General features: G+C 34.9%; 1 protein-coding gene across 1 annotated transcript in view; it reads right to left on the bottom strand.

Annotated features, from left to right (window-relative positions):
• GPR158 (G protein-coupled receptor 158) overlaps positions 1-21,056 on the bottom strand; it is a 423,375-nt gene that overhangs the window by 240,664 nt on the left and 161,655 nt on the right. Inside the window, exon 5 of the mRNA XM_037510729.2 lies at positions 10,601-10,669. Within this exon, the coding sequence (XP_037366626.1) occupies positions 10,601-10,669 (69 nt within the window). The remainder of the gene's footprint in view (positions 1-10,600; positions 10,670-21,056) is intronic.

Below are 21,056 nucleotides of genomic sequence, written 5' to 3'. Positions count from 1 at the left end.
GACTCTGAGCACTGTTACATTCCCATTTCAGAGCTCAGGTAGGAGCTATTGTTTTACTCCTGAGGGGGTGATCTGTTTATTAAGGAATGAATTTTAGAACAAGGGAAGGAATTTCCTTGTAGAAACACAGTGTCATCCTAAAATATAAGGGCAATTTGGAGACATGACATCCAAGAAGTACACCAGCCAAGGAACATAGCCAGAGCTAAAGCACAATGAAAGAGGATGCAAACCTCCAAATTATAATACAGCTGAAATTTGAGGTTTCAGGTGACCTCAAAATGAACAGGTAGCCTGCCTCAACCTAGTCTTCCTTCTGTTCTCCTTTCTACATTATTTCTTTATAAAAGTTACCTGATAAAACTGCCTCATTCAAAAATGAAAAGCAGCAAATCAAAACCACAATGAGATACCACTTCACATAGATTATGATGCTTTTAAGAAAAATCAAAAACAGAAAATAACAGTGTTGATAAGGAGACAGAAAAACTAGAAAATTATGCTTTGCTGTGCAGTCATTTTAGAAAACGCTTTGGTACTTTCTCTAAAGTTAAACATAAAATTACCATATGATCCAGAATTTCACACCTAGGTATATGCCAAAAACTGAAAGTAAGGATTCAAACAGATACTTATACACCAACATTCATAGCAGCATTGCTTAACAATAGCCAAAAGGTACAAGTAAATGAAATATCTATTCAACAGATGAATGATAAAAGTAATGTGCAATGTACATATAATGGAATATTATCCAGTCATTAAGAGGAGTTAAATTCTGACACGTTGTAGCCTGGGTGAACCCTGAAAACATTCTAAGTTAAATAAGTCAGGCATAAAAGGACAAATATTGTATAATTCCACTTACATGAAGCACTTGGGATGGACAAATTCACAGAGATACAAAGTAGAACAGAAGTTATCAATAGGGGAATGGGAAATTATTATTTAGTGGATATTATTATTTAGAGTTTTAGTTTGGGTTGGTTTAGTTTAGTTCTGAAAATGAATTATACATTTGTACAACATTGTGAATGCACTTAATGCTACTGAATATTTAAAAATTATAAAAATGGTTAAGTTTGTGTTCTTTGTATTTTATCACAATAAAAGGAATTATCACAATTAAAACATCAATATCAGAAAGGAACCAGCACAGACTCTGTTTAAACCATATTAGGGAAAAGGTTGATGAACATATAGCAAGAGAGATTTTACCCAAGAAAACTACTGATAAAAGTTCAACTAAGCAATCCTCAAGGCCACAACAAAATTAAAGAAAATACATTCCTTGTCAAAAGATGCTCAAAAAAAGAGACTAGAGATCAAAGAAGAGGCAGAAAACAGAAAGAGCTAACAGTGTATGTACCAAGATAGTTGGAGAAAAGGGGGGAATATCAAGATAAAACAAAAATGCTGTAGAAGTTAAAGGAACATTAAAGCAAGTAAAATAACAGTAACTAAGAAAGGTGTAAGGGTCATGGAGTAAAGGAGACACACAAGACAAAACAGAAAAGGATGGAAATAAAAATGAGTAGAAACATCATATTTATGGAAGAAAAAGAAATGCTAATGTACTCATAATTTGTGCTGCTGAAGAAGAGACAAAAAATTAAAGATGTAATTTAAAAACACCCTAGGGCTAAAAGAGGACTTCTATCTATATACTGAAAGGGAACACAATAATGGTGGTGGGGGTGAGGAGACACAGAATGATAAACTCCCAGGTAATTCCTACTTTAAATATTTACTTACAAGACTAAAGAATGACTTACTGGCATGTAGATGGAAATACTAAGTTAGTCATCCACTGGAGAGAAAAATCAAGCTATGTTCAAGAGCTGGAAATATTCAGATAAAAGTTCTGAGATAGAAAGTGTGTTTTGAAATCTTATACCGAGGGATTTGGTTATTTTTCATGTATAAGGACAATTGGTAGAGATTTTCAAGCATGTAAGAATGTAGGCACTGTCAACTCATTATTCCTTCATAAAAATGTTGTTAATGAGAACCAAGGGACATATCAAAGTACAGAACTGAGGAATGAAGAAGCCAGATTACAGAGATTAATGGAAAACACGAAATCTATTTAAATAAGGCTGAACAGATAAGTGAATTATAATTTCAAAATTATATACTATATAGTTGTTTCAAATGTTAACAATTCAAGAATTAACAAAAATCAAAAGGCAGGATTGTATTTGAGTTCACCACGAGCATTTTCTGACTTAAATGTTTGTTCTATCCCTCTCTTATGGGGGTCACTTTATGTTGATTCAACTGTATTTAGCATCCTAATTCTATTTTCTGGGGCTCAGTTCTCTAAGTCCAAGTTTTCAGAAAAGTAGAAATGGAGATTAACCATTTTCATCTCTCTGGATATGAATATATAGCCCAGATGCAGCTTCTGTGGCTTAGTAAATATAAGAGGTCTAAGGACCTTGAGTTTCAGTGGTGTAAATGACAAAAATGAGAGCTGCCTGAAGAAACTTTCACTCAAATTAGATGTCAATTCAGTATTAAGTACATCTGCAAGTCATTTCTTACCACTCCCAAAGTTGCCAAAAAGTAATTAACTTAAAATCAAAATAAAAGAATTGAGTTTATTTTAAAATAAGATATTTTAGATCTGATAATGTTTGTAAAGATTCAGTTATCCAAAAATCATAAATATCTTCAATTTCCACTTTAGGTTTTTTTTGGTTAAAATAATAGAGATTATAATTGACATTTCTAATTAAAAAATTCATAAAGTAACCCCACATATTTCAATGTTCACCATCAATCCATTTTCTATCCATATATGTACATATATAGATGTTTTAAATGATCAAATGTATACAGTGATTAATTCTGCATATAGCAACTTTGGTTGATCTTTTATCTTGTCCTCCACATTTTTCAATTTTGTCCAAGTTTGTAAATAATGAGTAATTACTAAATTTCACAAAACAACAATGTATTTTAATAGCCATATAGCCAAAGTGGTATTTATTTTAGCAAAACTGAAAACACTGTTGCTTTTCACTGATAAACTAGTCAGTTGTTCAATTCTCAACTCTTTCAATTTGCTAAAACTCAATTTATGAAAACTCTTTAAACTAAAGGCTGATTATTAGTTAATTCCCGATTCATCACTGATCTAAGATTCTTTTAATTAAATCCCCTAAAATATGCATATGCAATAGATTCTGTACCTTGTGACTGGTAGACAACCATTCCCACCAATGATCAGACTTCTCTCTGGTTGGTTGAGCAAGGAAAAGAAGTATGAGTGGATAAATGGAATGGCACAGAATTCCAGTAAATTCCATTTACTCTATTCCTTTAACTTATGCTATAGAACAGAATATCTTAGTATTATACTCTTCAAAATCCCTTAAAGGAGGTGATTTAGTTCTCTGATGTTTTGACCTATATATTTTAGTCAATGTTCTTAAAATTCTCTGGAAGTATGGGGAGTAAGACTCTTCTATTTCCATATTCTTTGACCTATCCTGACAAGAAACAGCTATCCCCATATGATTGACATCCTCCATATTACTATTATGCTCATAAATATTTAACTTTTTTCTGATTTCCATTTTCTCTTTTGTTCTTATATCAATCCCAATGGATCTAATGACATCAAGTAAGATACAGCCTCCATCAGATTAAAAAACTGAATCTTAAATAATTAAGATTGAAACTGTATCTTAAGGATGAATTTTAGAGTTGGGACAAAATATCCCTACAAAGGTCCCTAGGTAACTTGGGATTGAAAAATGTTGGCCTAGTTGTAAAATTGGGAACTTTTTGCACTATGTTTGTCACATATAAGTGAATCTGAATTATACTGTCCTCCCCCAACCCCCCCCCCAAAAAAAAAAAAAGAACCAGAACTCTTGGAGGAATGGCTAATCTCTGGGCTGAGTAATATCTCCTGCACTAGAAAGTAGAAAAGGTTCCAAGAACACTGGGGTTATATTAAAAAGATGCAAGAGCCAGCTTGGAGGAACTCTCCAAATATGAGTTAACTTGAGCATCAAAGGAAAGGATAAGAGTATAAATAAAACTTGATGCTTTAGTTATATCTTGTGGTCTCATTCTCAACCCCCACCCCCACCCCCTATCAATTCTCTCCTTTATTTCCTGCCATCCTACTCATGGGAGTAATGTGTTCTTGTTTTCCCTCTACTTCTGGATATATGTGTGGCTCAAGAATAAAAAAGAATCTTAGTTTTAGTTTCAAGCTTTAGGGTGATCATAGAAAAAGCAATCCTTTAATTCTAAGGCACTGAAAATGACCTGGTATAATTTTTTAGACTGAAATACAAATTTGCCATTTTTGTAGATAAAATTGGTGAATGTTGAAAACTTTGTATTATTTGACAACATGGTCCACTTGAGTTCACAGCAATTTTATATTGGATCTTAGAGATAAACCACAAGCTATTGTAAATTGGTTCTCTATTTCATTTTTTATGCCTTTTATTTATTTGAAGGCCAAATGAGGAAGGGAGACTGAACAAGAGGTAGAAAATTAACCTCCTTGATTATCCTATTCATGCCATTTTAATATCATATTTATATCCTTTATCAAAAATATTGTCATGAAGTGGAGGGAATGCTTCACCAAGCATCAAGAGACCAGATTATATTCTTGACTTTTCAATACCTAACTGAGAATAATTGTTTGAGCCTCACCTTATCTTAACCCTTCTTTTTTCATTTGTAAAAAGACGTTAAATAAAGACTAAGTTCTATCTGATGGCCCTTCCAAGTTCTAATATTTTGTAATTCTCTTTTATAAGAGAACTTGGGGTGGGGTGAGGGAATAATCTGAAATAATTATTATATTTGTACATGCATTTGTGTCTTTTGCAGAAAGGTGTATGTAGCCAACCAAATAACTAAGATTGAAAGGAAAGTTTACTTTACTAGCTGAAATGGTGGTTTAGTGAAGTCAAAAACAAACTTCTAGTCTTCATATTGTTTAATGCTTTACTAATGTGCAAAATGTGTTTTTTTGTAATTTAATCTGAAAAAATACTTTATTCAATGTTTTAAAGTTCTTTTTTCATTTATAAGTTGAATAAAAGTTTTTAGGTGATTATGGAGAATAACTATTTGTTCATAAATGTATGGACTTCAAATCATGAGTCTCTTTTGAGAATTTGTAAGAAAATGTTTTAAATGCTTCAACTCTGCTCTCCAATTATAACAATGCTAAATTTAGTCAGATTTTGGCTTGTCCTCATCTGCACAATGATGATAATCTCCAATTTGGACTTTCCAATATAAGCATTGTTATGAAATCGTCTGTAGTCTAAGATTGCTTAGAAAAGGCAAAAATAACCTTAATTCTTGCAAATCTGAACAACAATATGCAACATAAAATGAAGAAAAGGCTCAATTGCATAACTCAGTAGAACTATGAATATCCCTAGAGCCTCCTTCCATGGAGTTACCCAATCCTAAAAACAATCCTACTTTATTCAAGTATACTTTTTTAAAAATATGTGACCCCAGACACAACTTTTATGCATGAGTCATTCCAGTATGGGCCACACTAGGAACAGAGAAATATAGCTGTATCTAATAAAGAAATGGAGCATAAGTCACATTTACACAACCAAATGGTTAGAACTTTTGCATATACTAGGTATATTTAATCAACTTTATCACATTTAGGTATACATATACAGAGATACTACTTGCAGGAAAAGCTCTAGCCAAAATTTATAAGCTTCCTTTCTGCAAAATCCAAGGAAGTTAATGAACCCTAGTCCAATGACCAAGTTACCCTTTTTGTCAGGAATGCTTTATAAACATACAGTCATGCAAATACAGTACCCTGCCTCCCCAAGGTAGCCAAAGCTTTTGCCATCAATTTCTGAGATACCATCTTCCATTCTTCCATGTAAAATAAAATTGAACTTCTTTCCAAACTCAATCAACAATGTACTTTAATCTCATGTCTTCTCCTCTATCTTACACTATATGAAAAACTTCATTACTTTGGCCTTTTATGTCTTCAGAAGCTGAATACTAACCATCTAAAGTTGATGTACACAGCAGGAACTTGAGAACCACAAGCAGTTATTGTATAGAGAGAATTTGTTATGAAAACTGAAATAGACTGCTAGTTAAGAATGATGTCAACATGGTGAGGTATCCTGATATTTCTGCCCTTTGAAATTTGTTTTGTAAGTCTTCCTTTCTGTTTTATTTTCCCTAGGCATATCGGAGCTATCAAGCAGAAGTGCTGTCTTGTAATTCCCTTAAAATTTCCATTTCTCTGCCTTTTTCTCTGTATCTGATATTATAACAGGTACAGGTATACCAGATGTCTTTCAGAATTGGGTTCCAGCCAATGACAGGGCCTCTACCAGTTACTTTGAACATTTACTGGTCTAACATTTATTATTCTTTCAAATGTCTTTCTTTTCTAGAGCATTTCCATTTAAGAGACTTTAAAACTTTTCTATAAATTTGGGCCCATTCTCATTAATAAGACCATTTTATTTAAATAAGTATAAATCTCATATAGGTAAAAATAAACCAACTTTTGCTTACAACAGAAAATAACATGAAAAAGCATTTTAGCCTAACTGTAGGCACTAAATAAGGTAATATAAATGTGACCATCATTCATTGTCTTCCACAATCAAGCAATTCTTTCAAAGGCTATTTAAAGAGGACAATAGACATTGTTTTACAGAATAGTTCTAAGTTTGTCCAAGTAAGTCTCGTTCATTGACTTATGGTATATTTACTTTAGTTCAATTATGGTGACAGGTACTGGGCTAAATGCCCAGATGTAGCAAACTGGAGAGAGATAACTAGAAAGAAGCCATTGCTCTCACAAAACTAGAGTTTATGCAGGAGAATAACAAACAACTTGTACTTTAGAATGTAGAACTATAAACTGAGATAGGAGTTGTCAAGAAAGAAAACAGGGTTCCAGGAAAAGACATTATAAGGACTTTGACCCAAATGGGGGGGCAGGTGTCAAGAAAAGGTTTCCTAAAAAAAAAGTGGTACTTAGTAAAAATCTAAAGGATGATTAGATGTCAGTTGGGGAAAAGGATTTATGAGAAGGGGTGGGAGGAAGGAAAGCATGTAAAAAGGTCATATGACTAGAGGCATATTAGTTTCCAGTTGCTGCTGTAAAACATTATCACAAATTAAGTGGCTTTAAATGGCACAAATTTATTATCTTATACCAATATAAGTCAGAAACTGAAAATGGATCTTATGGCACTAAAATGTAAGATTTTCTTCTAGAGTCTTTAGAAAAGAATCTGTTCCTTTCTCTTTTACAGTTTCTAAAAGTTGGTCATATTCCCAAGTTTATGGCCACTTTTATCCATCCCCAAAGTAGCAATAGTAAGTCCTGTCTTTTTCCTGATGTCATCTCTTTGATTCTCTAACTTCTCCTTTTTCACTTAGTAATCTTGGGTCCATCCAGATAATCTCCTTAATCTCCTAAACTCCTTAACTTAATTTAATCATTCTGCAAAGTCCCTTTTTTTCATCTAAATAAACAGATCACAGGTTCTAAGGATTAGGACTTCGGACAATTTTGGGAAGCCATTATTATGCCATAAATAACAGAGATCTTGTTTAATTTAGGAACTGAAAGGTGTGGATCTGCTACTCCTAAGCAGCCTATTCAGCCACCATTTTATCACCTAAACAAGGTCAAAGTGGTCCGGCCAGTTAGGAACAGGAACCCAACCCTTCAGCCCTTCAAATCAAACAAGAGCACAAAGCTGGATCACACTGGGGAGGTTATGCATCACAAGGTATGTCCGGAATGCCTGGAGGGGCTGAGGACCAATGCATAACATGTGCATCAGGAGGTATGTCCAGAATGCCCAGGGGGCTGAGGACCAATGCATAACACATACTCCCTACTTATATATCACGAGGTATGACAGGGAATGCCTGGGGGGCTGAGGACCGATGTATGACAAGGGACCCCAGAAGTTGATCAGTGGAGTGCCTTGTTGAAAAGATTAGAACCATGGGGGCTGGGGATTAAGGTGTGTCATCAAGTAGATAAGAAGCGCCTGGAGGGCAGACTCACAATCCTTAATCTTCTACACCCTTCCCCTTTCTTTAATCTCCTTAATCTCCTTACAACATATTATGTGTGTCAATAAAAGGGCCAGGATCTTGCTCTTCAGCAGCATCCTGCATTATGTATACTGCTCCACGACTCCCGTTTGTCAGTGTGGTGTTTTCCAATGCAACAGAAAGGTCAGGATAGACAGCTATAGAAAACAGTACTGAACAAGGATGAAGGGGTGACCAAAGACCATACTGAATATAACATCATAAACTAAACTATATTAAGTGTTTAATCTTAATATTGAGAACACTAGGAAACTACAGAGGTGCTGCAGATTAGTTTTGATATTTTAAAATATCTCTCCTCCAGGGCCTCCCTGGTGGCACAAGGCGTTAAGCACCACACTATGAAGCAATCCACAATCTCTGTAGCACAAATTCGATCCCTGGCCAGGAATACCCACGTGGCGTGGCAGACCTCTCCTGTCTTGCCTGCTGCTCCCCTCAGCAGTGTATTTCAGAAAGTCTGCCTGTTCTGCTCCCCACTCTGTCTCTGTTGAATCTTCTCACCACCAGCATCTCTGGCCTGTACCCCAGCTCTTGTATACATAAATAAATAAATCTTTGAAATAAAATATCCCTCCTGAAATTGGATAGAAAATGTATTTTAAAATAGCAGAGGTTTAGGAAAAACATGATGGTGGCAGCAACAACAAATATTTAGATGATTAAGATTATTGTTCATGTTACTTTATTATTGTTCAGGTTACTTTAATTCACTTTATGTCTTTGAGGGGTTTTTTTTTGTTGTCAAGTTGTATTTATTGGGGTATATGTCTTAGCAGTATAGATTTACACCTCTACAAATGTATGTTATTTTACTACACCTACCACCAAAGCCCCTGTAATCCTCCATTCAAGAACCCCTCTCCTCTTTGCTACCAGCCCCTTTGCTACTACTATATCTTACTATATTTTTATTTTTTGTTAGGTAGTTTGGTGTTCTTTTGACTTCTTGTTTTCCTTCTTCACATTTGGAAAGTTTTCTTCCATTATTTCCTTAAATAGTTTTTCAATTCTCTTTCTCTTCTTTCTGGGATACCTATGATTCTTAAATTTCCTTTCCTCATGGTATCAGATAATTCTTGAATTGTTTTATTTTTTCTTTTTGTATCTCTCTTTTTCTATTTTGACTCTTTCCCCATTTGCATCTTTGAGCTCACTGATTTGTTTTCCCATTTGATTTATTCTACTTCCTTGGCTCTCTCCAGAATTTTTCATCTTTTCCATTGATCTTTATATATTTTACAAGCCTATTATTTTATTATTCAGATTTTCAATTTCAATCTCCTGTTAACTGATTGTGCTTCTCATAGCACTCATTTGCTTTTCTGAGTTTTCTTGCATATCTATATTTTTTTTCAAAGATTTATATATTTATACAAGCACTGGGGTTCAGGCCAGAGGCACAGGAGGGTGAGAAAATCCACCAGAGACAGAGCAGGGAGCAGAACAGGCAGAAGGACCAAAACACACTGCTGAGGGGAACAGTGTGCAAGACAAGAGAGGTCTGCCACCGCCATGTGGGAATCTCCCTGGCCAGCCGGGAGTTGAACTGGTGACACTGAGGCTGCAGACAGCCTCACAGTGCTGCACTCAACCTGCTGCGCTACCAGGGAGGCCCTTTCTTGCATATCTATAAACTGTTCTCAGTTTTCTTTTGTATTGTTCAATTTTTTTATTTTCTTAATTATGGAAGTTTTGAATTCTGTATTTAATAGGAAGAAAAAGCTTATTTATTGTTCTCCTGGTTACTTGCGTGGCCATTTATATTTCCCCAGCGGTTTGCTTTCGGTTTGTTCTGCTGTAGTTGGGGCCTCTGTTGTATGACAGGCCTCCTTGTCCACCATTCTGGGCATTTATTGGTTGGTGGGCATGGCAGCTGGGGCCTTGTGAGGTTTGGTATGGTGCTGGGAGTTCACGCTGAGGTAGGTCTACTATGGGATCTAGGCATCACAGAATCTGGGGCAAAATTGGGGTTGTTTTTGATTTCTTAATTGGGTGACTATGATTCTTATTAAATACCCCTCTGATAGTTCTATAGAGAAGATTAGATATTACAACATACAACATGCCAAACATTAGTTGGTTGATGTGTCTCTGATGCATGTACCTATATCTATACCAAGCACAAGTGTGCCTTCCATTAGTTCAATTAAGTATTTAATTTTCCTCACATTCTTGGAAAAAGCATAATAAGTTCATTTTATAGAAAGAAACCAAAGTTTAGAAATGTTAAGTAACTATCTAAGGTGATCCAATAGGTAAGAGCCATGGTTTATATACATCCTTGTTTATGCATCTATAAGAGCCATTGCATCACTATAGATATATAAATGTATATATAAATGTAAATAATCAATATATTTCATATATAATACATAAGCAGTTATAAATACATATACATATATATATTGATATTTATAAATGTTACTATAAGCAAAACAAATTTCTAATTATAAAGTATAAGTATGTTACTTACTGGAAAGTACAGAAGCAGAGACCCAAACAGGATTGTTTCCAACAGGATAAGGCCTGATGCTCTGATGCTCTAAAAACAAAATGAAAGTATCATTGTTAACTTACATTATGTATTTTGATAATGCCTCATCCAGTAGAATAGAATTCTTTAGGGGAAAATAAGTAAAATTTGGCTAATATTTCAGACAAATGGGCTTAACTGAAACATGCAAAAAGACTGACTAGAAAGTGGTAGCAAACTTAATGATATTGCCAGAGGCTTCATGCAATTTTGTTCTCTAAATCTGAATCAATGAATAGTCTGAGCAGTTGAAAACACTATTTGGAAGATACTTTCTATCTAAGAAATTCACAGACATAGAAGATATTGCCTGTATTTCAGAAACAGTCACACATGTATATTGCATACTTTCAAACCATTTCTCAAATATCAACAAGATGGTTTTGGAGGTTAAAACAGACATATGAAACCCAGTTATATTACATAGCAAATCTCTCTCATCCTATTAACATGATTTAGTTGTTCATAATTAAAAATTTAAAAAATAAGTTGATTTCCAAATACTTTTCCTGATTATGTAAAGTTTATTAGGGATAAATATATTTAATTATCTTAAAATATTTTTTTAGGATTCAAAATAGCATTATTTTACCAAAGCAAAATGCTTAGAGTTGTGGTATGAAATAAAGATCAATCTATCTTATAAAAATAAATTTACTTTGATGAGTTCCATTACAATATAGAGTAAATATAATTAAGAATACAAATATGGAAAGGCCATTCTATACTCCCTGCATTTTAACTAAATTTATCCATAAAATGTATACAAAATTACACCTGGTATAAAAATATCTTACAGAAAAGTAATTTAAAATAGTAGCAATTTTTAAATAACAAAAAGCTGGAAAGCCAAAAAGCTGGATAAGAGACTGCCATGTAAAAAAGAAGTATTAGATAACTGCACAGCTAGATAAAGAAAATTTCAACTCTAACTTCCAAAAGAATGGTGGATATTGTTGGACATAGTGGAATACTTGGTAATTTTTCAAAAGAATTCAGGGTTTTCACTAACATAAAAGTTTGGGAATGAACAAACTAGTTTAGTCGGTGAACAGAGTTGATGATTCAAATGACTTTTCACTTTTGGATATTATATTTACTAGCATATGCTTTTAGTGAAAAGAACATTTCTATCAGCAAAATTTTGAATTGGTTTTGACTAATAGAATTTCCAAAATGGCAAATTGCATTTACATAGCATACCTGACTATGAATACTGTTTATTTTTAAATTTCCCCCCAAATGACACGAAGTTAAAGTGAGAGTCCAAAATATACAAGATTGCTCCTAAAACAATCTATGCAATAGTTTTTGTAAAAGAAAAAATGATATGGTCCTTGCTCTAACATGGCAGACTAACATGTACATGGAGCCATGTCTTCCTCTGGGGAACTAGTGGACAGTCATCAGCAAAGGAGCAAGTGCACTGTGAAGAGAACTGAGGACTTGATGTGCATTTCCACAAGGAGATGAATCACAGTCCATCAGAAAGGGTAGGAAAGTCTAAGAAACAGTCCCTCCAGCAATACCAGGACCCTGGGCAAGAAACCTATCCCTCTCCCACATGGTCTCAGGGGATTCCACTCAACTCCTAATCCACTGAAAACTGGCAAGTGATGCATATCATAAAGAGCAATGACTGTTGGGCAAGAATTGAGCTGACACACCTGGAGCTGCAAGGAGCTAGCATGGAGATGCTGAAAGTTACCCTCTCCTACCTCACCTAGAATCCTGGGGCTTCCACATCTCCTAGAAAACAGCTGGGTGAGAACTGCCTACCATCAGGAACACTGATGATAGGTGCTGAGCTGATACCTGGGACTGCTGGCAGCTGTTTTAGCTCATCTAAAAGCACCAGCCCCATCCCTACCCAAACTCACCTCCCAGGCTACTGAGTCTGATGTGTCCCATCTCTCCAAAAGAATAATGATTGTAGGACAGGCATGGATCTAAACTCTCAGGATTTGTGGTGGTTACCTTGGTGGTATTGAGAGGCACTTGCCCTACCCCCACTCACAAGCCCAAGTGGCTGCTAGCCGACTGCAGTAGGATCAGAACATCTCTCTGAAGAGATAACAGATTGCTAGCTAAGCACTGAGTTGATGGTACCTGAGACTGCTGGAAGCTAACTTGGTGGTCCCAAGATGCACCAGCCTGTTCCCCATCTGGGCTTGGTAGGCATCTGAACAGCCTAAATACTGTATCATTGTACTTTCTGCAGCTGCAGCACAATCCAATAGCTTCCAGGTTTCTCTGTTCATGCTTGAGACACAGGGGAAAGGCACTGCCAGCAAAACCTCTGAGATTAGAACTAAGCTGGAGCTGAAGGGTGAGTTGCAGTTTGGTGCTTCATGGAAAGCACCACCAGTGATCTGCCTTGACTAACCTTGACCAGCTGGTGATTGTGGATCTCTCCCTCAGTTAAATGGATACAGAGCTGAGGGAGGCTTTTGTCTTGACAATCTACTACAGCAACCTCCACAGCCCAACATCTCTGACTCAACCTGTAGTCTGGTTTCTTGGACCAATGCTCTGATCTGACTTCAAGTCATTATGATTGATGGTGAGGTTTCAATAAACACAGCAACAAAAACCACAGTGTTCAAGACAAAGTTAGGCCAATATCTTGCTACCTGTAATTCTAACATAAGACCATCACAGCAGAACTGCAAAGGAAAACAGTCTAGTCAAACTCATAGAAATAATCTTGACGGGAGAAACCAAATGCTATACAAAATCAATGAAGATGTAAAAAAAATAAACAGATTAAAAAAAGAGAAATAATCACAGAGCATCAAACAGGATGAGGAAGCAGAGGATTTCAACCCATGGATAAAGACAAAATCTTAGGGAAAATCCGTAATACAATAGATTTAAATGTTGAGAATAAAAAGTCCAGGTTGGAGTAAAGGGAGGTAACTGCACTAGGTAAAACAGGGACCTAGAAGTACATCGAGCATTGTTGGTTTGCAAGAAGAGGCACTTTTCCCAATTTGAAGACACCTCCTGACTTTAACAAAATGATGACAATAAAAGTAAATAACAATGAAAACATAATAATGAGTCAAATTTTATACCAGCCATTTTATAAGTACTTTCTTTATTAATATTCACAAGGAAGAGAAGGTACTATTATGTTTGCCACCTTATAAAAGAAGAGTCTGAGGTTTAGAGAGGCTGAAAACTTGCCCAAGTAAATTGTCAGAACTGACATTACACAGTAGCATCACTCAACTTCGCCCCTATCACTTTCAAAATCCAATTTTGAAAAGTTGTTATTTAAAATAATATCTGGATAGTAGCTCCTGAAGTCACCTTTAGTAACCTCCTGCTGAAATATAAAAACACGTGTGAAAAGGAAAATCACATTCCTATGATTCCTGCTGTGAACAGAGAATTCAAAGAAAAAATATAAATACAAATATAAATGCGAAAAAGTGCTCACCCTCACAAGTAATCAGGAAATGTAAGTTGAAATTATTTCATTTTGAACCAACTGCATCAAAATGGTTAAGACTAATAATATCAATCTCTGGTTAGAACGTTAGGAAAAGGGCACTTTCATACTGATAGAAATACAAATTAATGAAGCCTTTGGAAAGGCAATTTTGAAAAGTCTATCAAAAATATTAATAATAATCTATCAAAATACTAAGTGTCTCTACACAATTGTACCAGAAACTCTACTTCCAGAGGATTTTATACTAAAGGACTACTTGCATATTTGCACTGTCTGGGTGCAAGGGAATATTCCCTACTCCTCTAGTTTCTTCAGAGGCTGAATGAACAAATTAACATCAGAAAGGTTAGTAGAAGAAAAAGACCCAATTTAATAACATACATATGGGCATCTGACATGCTGGAAATTTTAAAGTAAATGAGGCAAATCAGGGGTTTCTAGCATGTTCCAAGGGCCCAGGGTTATCAGGGAGAGAGGAAGGGGTGAGAGGATCACTTCATATGATAAAACCTAGCCTCTAGACCTATGTCCTGTCTTAAGACAGGCTTTGCCAATAAAACGTATGCTTCTGGAGATATCCCTAAATACAGGTAACCTTCATTCCTTAAGTAATGGTAACAGCTTCACCGGAGGCCCACAGGGGCCTTTTCCTGACCCATTTCCACATCTCTCCCTAATCACCATCCAGCTCACTACAACTCCCTCCTCAGTACTTAGTTTCATTGATTTTTTTTTTTTTGAGAATAAAAGGTTTTTAATTTTTTTTTTTGAGTGTCTTCTCTGTAAAAAGGGAAGGTGGTATAAACAAGAGTTCCTGAGAAAAATTTTTCAACTACCCTAACTGGATAAGGGTTCCCGTGTTTTATGCTCATTGTACACTGTATAATGCGTGACATACTTTTCACAACTAAAGTTAGTATTGAAAGGAACATTCATATAGATTACTTCCTTAACAGAAAGAACATCTGCATAAACAAATGGCCATGCCTTAATGGTGAGGCAGGCATTCTTTTTAAAAGGAATGAGACAAGGACACTTGATAATAACATTGGGATTTTATTTTTGCTCCTAGGACACACTTCACCTCTTTGTTATTTTCCCCTCCACCAAACCACCCCGGCCCATACGCCATCTGCCTCCTTGTCCCATCCCTCCATCATCCTTTCTCTTATTCCCACTGGTAACCATAATTTTCTTTTTGCCAAGTTCAAGGTTTATTCCTCCTGTTCTTTGCATATAATTTTTATTGGGCTTTTATACTCCACAGATGAGTGAAACCATCTGAAATCTGTCTTTTACATTTTGACTGGTTTCATTCAACATGATTAATCATCTCAAGGTCCATAACACCTGGATTTTATATTTATCTGGAATTTCTATTAAACACAATGAGATAAGAAAAAGCAGTAAGATCCATAAAGACAGGAAATGTGACAACATTATGACTGAACAAGAAGTTGTCCTAAGGAAATCATCTGAATCATAAACAAGATTCAGTTATAAGAATCCTTCATGTACAGTATTATTCATATTTGAGAAAATTAGAAGTAATCCACACACTGAAAAATAAATAGGAAAATGAACTATAATACACAATTGTAATACAAATGTCAAAAAATACAATGTAGAATGTAGGAGGGTACACTTAATAACAAGAGTGTATGATTATAATTTATATATATTTTTTTCTGCTAATATTTAGAAAAAACAAACTGTGGATTTAACAGGTGATTTTCACATTACTTTAAATTTTCAGTCTTTTCCAAACTCCATGAAATATACTTGTGCTGCTTTTACATCATAGAATAGTCTAAAACTATAAACTTAAAAAGATTAATATCATAAAGAGGTAACTTCTAAAACTGTTAAAATTAAGAGACTAACCAATATCAAATATAGAGGAATTATACTTTGTGACATTTCTATACATTTCTAAAATTTTATAGTCACTTTGGAAAATGGTTTGACAGCGTCTTATAAAGTTAGTATATATATGTTCTGTCACCAAGTAATTGTAATTCTAGGTATTTACCTAAAAGAAAAAACACATTTAATAACAAAAAAAAACTTGTACAAGAATTTTCATACAACATTATCTATAATTAGAGCGGGGAACAACCCAAATATCCATTCAACAGGAAAACTGATACAGTGAATTGCCATTCAGAAATAAAAGAAGAAAAGTACTAACACACATGCTCTAGATGTATCTCAAAAACTATACATATTAAAAAAGCCAGACAAAAAGAAAACATATTGGGATACACCCAGAACACTTGGCACAGTAAGCTCTGTCAGTAAAATCTCTCCCTAAAATCACCCCGAAAGGAGTTTAGTATTTTATACCTCTCATATCAACTGAGGAATGCCTGACTACCCATGTAACTGTACTATTGAAGGTAAGTGGCCAAGAAGTCTGTGTTGGCATTGTCAGTTGGCATAGTCAATTTGAAAAAATGTAAGAAAGAACAAAAAGGACAGGAGTAAGAAACACAAAGTAGCTCAGCGTTTTATGCCCCCATAAAAGAGGGAGACACCACACCACACATAGGGTAATTAAATATTTAAGTGCCGCAGTCTCTATGCCCTGTGTTTTGATACTGACACCATCTTTTGGGGAAACTTATTACATTAGTATTCATATTAGTTTATTTTAAAATCAATTAAAATTTAATTATATCTAATTCTTTATGAATACACTATTTATAGTAAAATGTGCCCTATTATATAAAACACAGAGTTTTATGTGCACATAGAGTCTTGGTGCACATAAAAATTCTTTTGAAAATAGTGTCTAAACATCTATTATTTAATTCTGATTCTATTCTCCATAGGTATAAATTTTTTTTCAATTCAGTGAGTTCTTCAATTGCGATTTGAGGGAACTTTTGTTCATACATTACAATTGTGTTTAAATTTGAAATAACATTTTTATGATCTTTCAGTTTATAATAGGTGACTTTTTTCTGGTGTTAGATATTGCCTTTATTTCTAAAGAGCACCATAAAAACAATTAAAAGAGCAAAAACTATTATTGAAACTTATATTTTGTTTATTACCTTTCCTATCTTATCTACCACTATGTCACTATGAATACAAAAAAGGTGAAAATTTGCCTTAAGATTGATATAGAAAAATGTGTACATTTGCTTGTAAACATTCTGATCAATTCATATCAGAATCTGTTCACATTTTCTAGCCGGTTTACAATTGGTTTTGTCAGACCCATTTTTTTTTTTTTTAAAGATTTATTTATTCATACAAGCACTGGGTACAGTCAGAAGCACGGGAGGGTGAGAGAATTCACCAGAGCCAGAGCAGGGAACAGAACAGGCAGACTGATGAAATACACTGCTGAGGGGAGCAGTGGGCGTGGCAGGGCAGGAGAGGTCTGCGCGCCATGTGCGACCCTCGCTGGGGGCCGGGAATCGAACTGGCGCTGCAGAGGCTGCTGGCAGCTTTGCAGCCCAGCGCTCAACCGTGCGCGACCAGGGAAGGCCCGCAGACCCATTTTTATAGTAATACAACATAACAAGAAAATAGGTCATACCATGGACAACGATATTATATTACAATCACAATAAACTTGCTAAGAGTCCAGAACTTAATTTTTTTACAATTAAAAGAAATTTTAATTAATGTTACATGAGTTAGGGGCTAATTATTGCTACAGTGGCAATCAAAATATATTACAATATATAAATGTATCAAATTGACATATTGTATACCTTAAATTTTACACAATGTTATATACCAAATATATTTTAATAAATAATAGGCTAGAACTTGATTTGAGGATGTTAATTATGAAATAAACAGAATATTTTTGGTTTATGAAATTAAGATGACTGTAATAACATTTCCAATCATTAACATTAAAGGATTGAATGCAAGATAAAAAAAAATTAAAAAGTTCTGAAATAGATACATATGGAAATCCATGGACAAAGTATGCTCTCAAGAGAATAAAATGTAGTCCTAAAACAAAATGGACCCATTAATACTAAATTGGTTCAAATTTTCTAAATTATATTCAAAATTTCCTGTTTTCAATGAGTGCTTTTGGAAGCCAAGAACTCTTTGACCATATGCTTATGGTCTGAAAGCACATATCATGAAGGCTGTTTCAAATACTTAGAAAATTTATAAAGATTTTTTGACTTCTTGAATGAGAGAGCTATAAATAAAACTTATTTTAAGGCATTTCAACACCAGTTTCCTGATACCAAAAGAATAATAAATCAGTGCAAATGGACATGAAAATAATTTGATTACTTCCTATTCCTGAATCTTAAAATATAAATCATTAAGGTGATTCAAGTTTTGGATAAAGACATAAAATAAAATTTTTTTTAATGAAAACCTTTCCTTGATGATACACAATAGAAGTCTACCTCTCCATACCAGTTCTTGGGGTACCTCTTTCATTCCCATAGCAAAGTTACCACCCCTTTCCATTGTGGTAACTTGATTCTATCTTTAGTTCTGACTTCTATTCTAAGCACCAGTCTTAACTATTCCAACTAAAAAAAGTTCATGGATGACTTAATTTCAGCAAATCCAAAACCAAACTGATTTTTGACCATTCAAGTCCATTACTTCAAAATCTCCTGTTTTCTTAATGGCTTTATAATGCATACATAAAATCAAATTTAGTAAACAGAAAGACACCCTACACTCCTCTCTCTCATCCCTGCAGGGGTGGTGATGGAGAAAAGTGATGTGTTCCAAATAGAGGGGCCATCGGTATTAAGTTTCAGGGTTCCAGGTCTCATCAGTGACAGAAGGGTATGGCTACAGTGCAAAAAAGAGGGGAAAGAAGACAGTGATGATGTAAAAATAGCCCATGCTATTCATGCTGGTACTTGTAAATATGATTTAGGGTTTGGGTTTTTGGGTTATTTTTTTTTTCTTGATCTCTACCTTTTATCAAGGAAAAGATTGTTTTTAAAATGATAAAACTGAACTTAGTATCTCTGACTGCAGGATGGAGAAGATATTGAAAGAAAAGTCAAATGAATACAGGAGAATACAAAAACAATGTAAAGAAGGCATTGATAGCAGTGGAGATGGAGAACATTGACTCCAATTGAGGTGCACACTTGACAGGAATATATGATGGACTGGCATATAAAATGAGGAATAGAGACATGTCAAAGTTATACTGTACTCTTAACTCTAATCAATGGTGGTGGCATTCCCTGAGACAGGAAAGAGAGAACAGGATAAAGTCTGACAGAGAAAAGATCTAGAAACTGGTTTTAAATGTACTGATGCATTGAGAAACAAGCAAAAATATCAATTAGACAATTGAGGCTCTGGATCCAGAGAGCAGAGGAAATGTCTAAGGTTGTCTAGGCAATGATAGTATTTAGAAGAGAGGGTCTTGGACTGAACTGAACTCCAGCTGCCTCTATTATTTATATATGATTTGCATCTGCTGTCTATTTTTGTTACATCTGTCATATATAGTCATGTCCGTTAGCTTATTTCCCATATTTATCTCACTGGTGAGCCACTAGTGTTTGCCTTCTGGATTGTTGGTTCATTTGTTCTTGTGCCTAACTGCTCATTTACTTTCAGGCAAGCATTTCTGTTTATATATTTGTCTCAAAGAAAACAAAATCAAAACCTCCTTGCAGTTTGTGCAGCTTTTATTATCTCAGTCACTTCATGGTGCTAAACACCCAGAATAGATTAATCAAGGACTTTCCTTCATATTTGATTTCTTTTAGAATCATCTTTTAGTTTGTGACCTCTCCACAATCACAGTCACCTTATTTCTTATTTCTTTTTATGAAGGTGACACTGGTTTATAACACTGTATATAACTTAAGGGTATGGGTCTATACTACTACTACCATACCACACCCAACAACATGTCCCTACAGTCCTCCACCATAGTCCATTGGGTCTCCTTTCCTTATCTCCTCTGCTAGTAGTCTTACTCCCACAGTCGCATATCTAGGGTGTGTTTTGGTTTAGTTTTGTCTGTTCCTTTTTTTTTTTTTATTTTCCCTTTGCAAAGAAATGATCAATATTTGTCTTTAACTGACTTATTTCACTTAGCATAATTCCCTCCAGTTTCAGCTTGTTGTTCCAAGTAGCAAGATTTTATCTTTTTAAAAATTCTTTTATAGCTGAGTAGCATTCTATCATTCATATGTATATATATGTACATGCATGTATATATGTATACACCACACACACACACACACACAAACACACACACTCTCACTCTCAATCAGATATATACTGGTATATATCTGGGGGTGGAATGCCAAATAAATGTCTATTAAGCACATCTGTTCTAGTTCCTTATTTAGGGCTATTGTTTCCGTGTGGATTTCCTGTGTGATTGAGCTGTCCACTGATGTTAGTGGGGTTCTGGAGTTCCCCACTGTTATTGTGTTGCTGCCATTGTCTGTTTTTAGGTTTGTTAATAGTTGTTTTACACATTTTGGTGCTTCTTCATTACTGAGTTCTCTTATGTCACACATGCCTTTCTACATTTTTTCCAACTCCTTGGTTTTTATTATTACAGTAATTTTTATCTCAATATCATAGGGAGATAAAACCTTCCATGTCTTTGTGATTGGATTACAGAGAATTGTTCTTGTGATATCATATTTCCCAAGGTCCCAAGGTGCCATGTGTTACATTTTATGGTATGACCATTTTGCTACTTTAAATTGCCCTATTTAAAAAACATAGAATATCTATTGCAGCAGTTTCGGGAGTTGAACTACTTTTACTCTTCTAACAATTGGAAATATGGTTTGATTCTTTTTTCCCTGTCAGACTTCTATGGTTAATGAGACCTGTTTTTGCAGTTGAGTCAGCAGGATGGGGGAGAGGCCTGAAGGCCTCTTACCAACTTTTGGTAAGGGGCAAGATGGTTCACGTTTGTGGTACCATTGATATGCTTCTTCTCTG

This window comes from Talpa occidentalis, unplaced genomic scaffold (assembly GCF_014898055.3).
Source record: "Talpa occidentalis isolate TD23 unplaced genomic scaffold, MPIMG_talOcc4v2.1 talOcc4.14, whole genome shotgun sequence".
Classification (NCBI taxonomy): domain Eukaryota; kingdom Metazoa; phylum Chordata; class Mammalia; order Eulipotyphla; family Talpidae; genus Talpa; species Talpa occidentalis.
The sequence above is the reverse complement of the archived record's forward strand: the minus strand, read 5'-3'. Positions and strand labels throughout refer to the sequence as shown.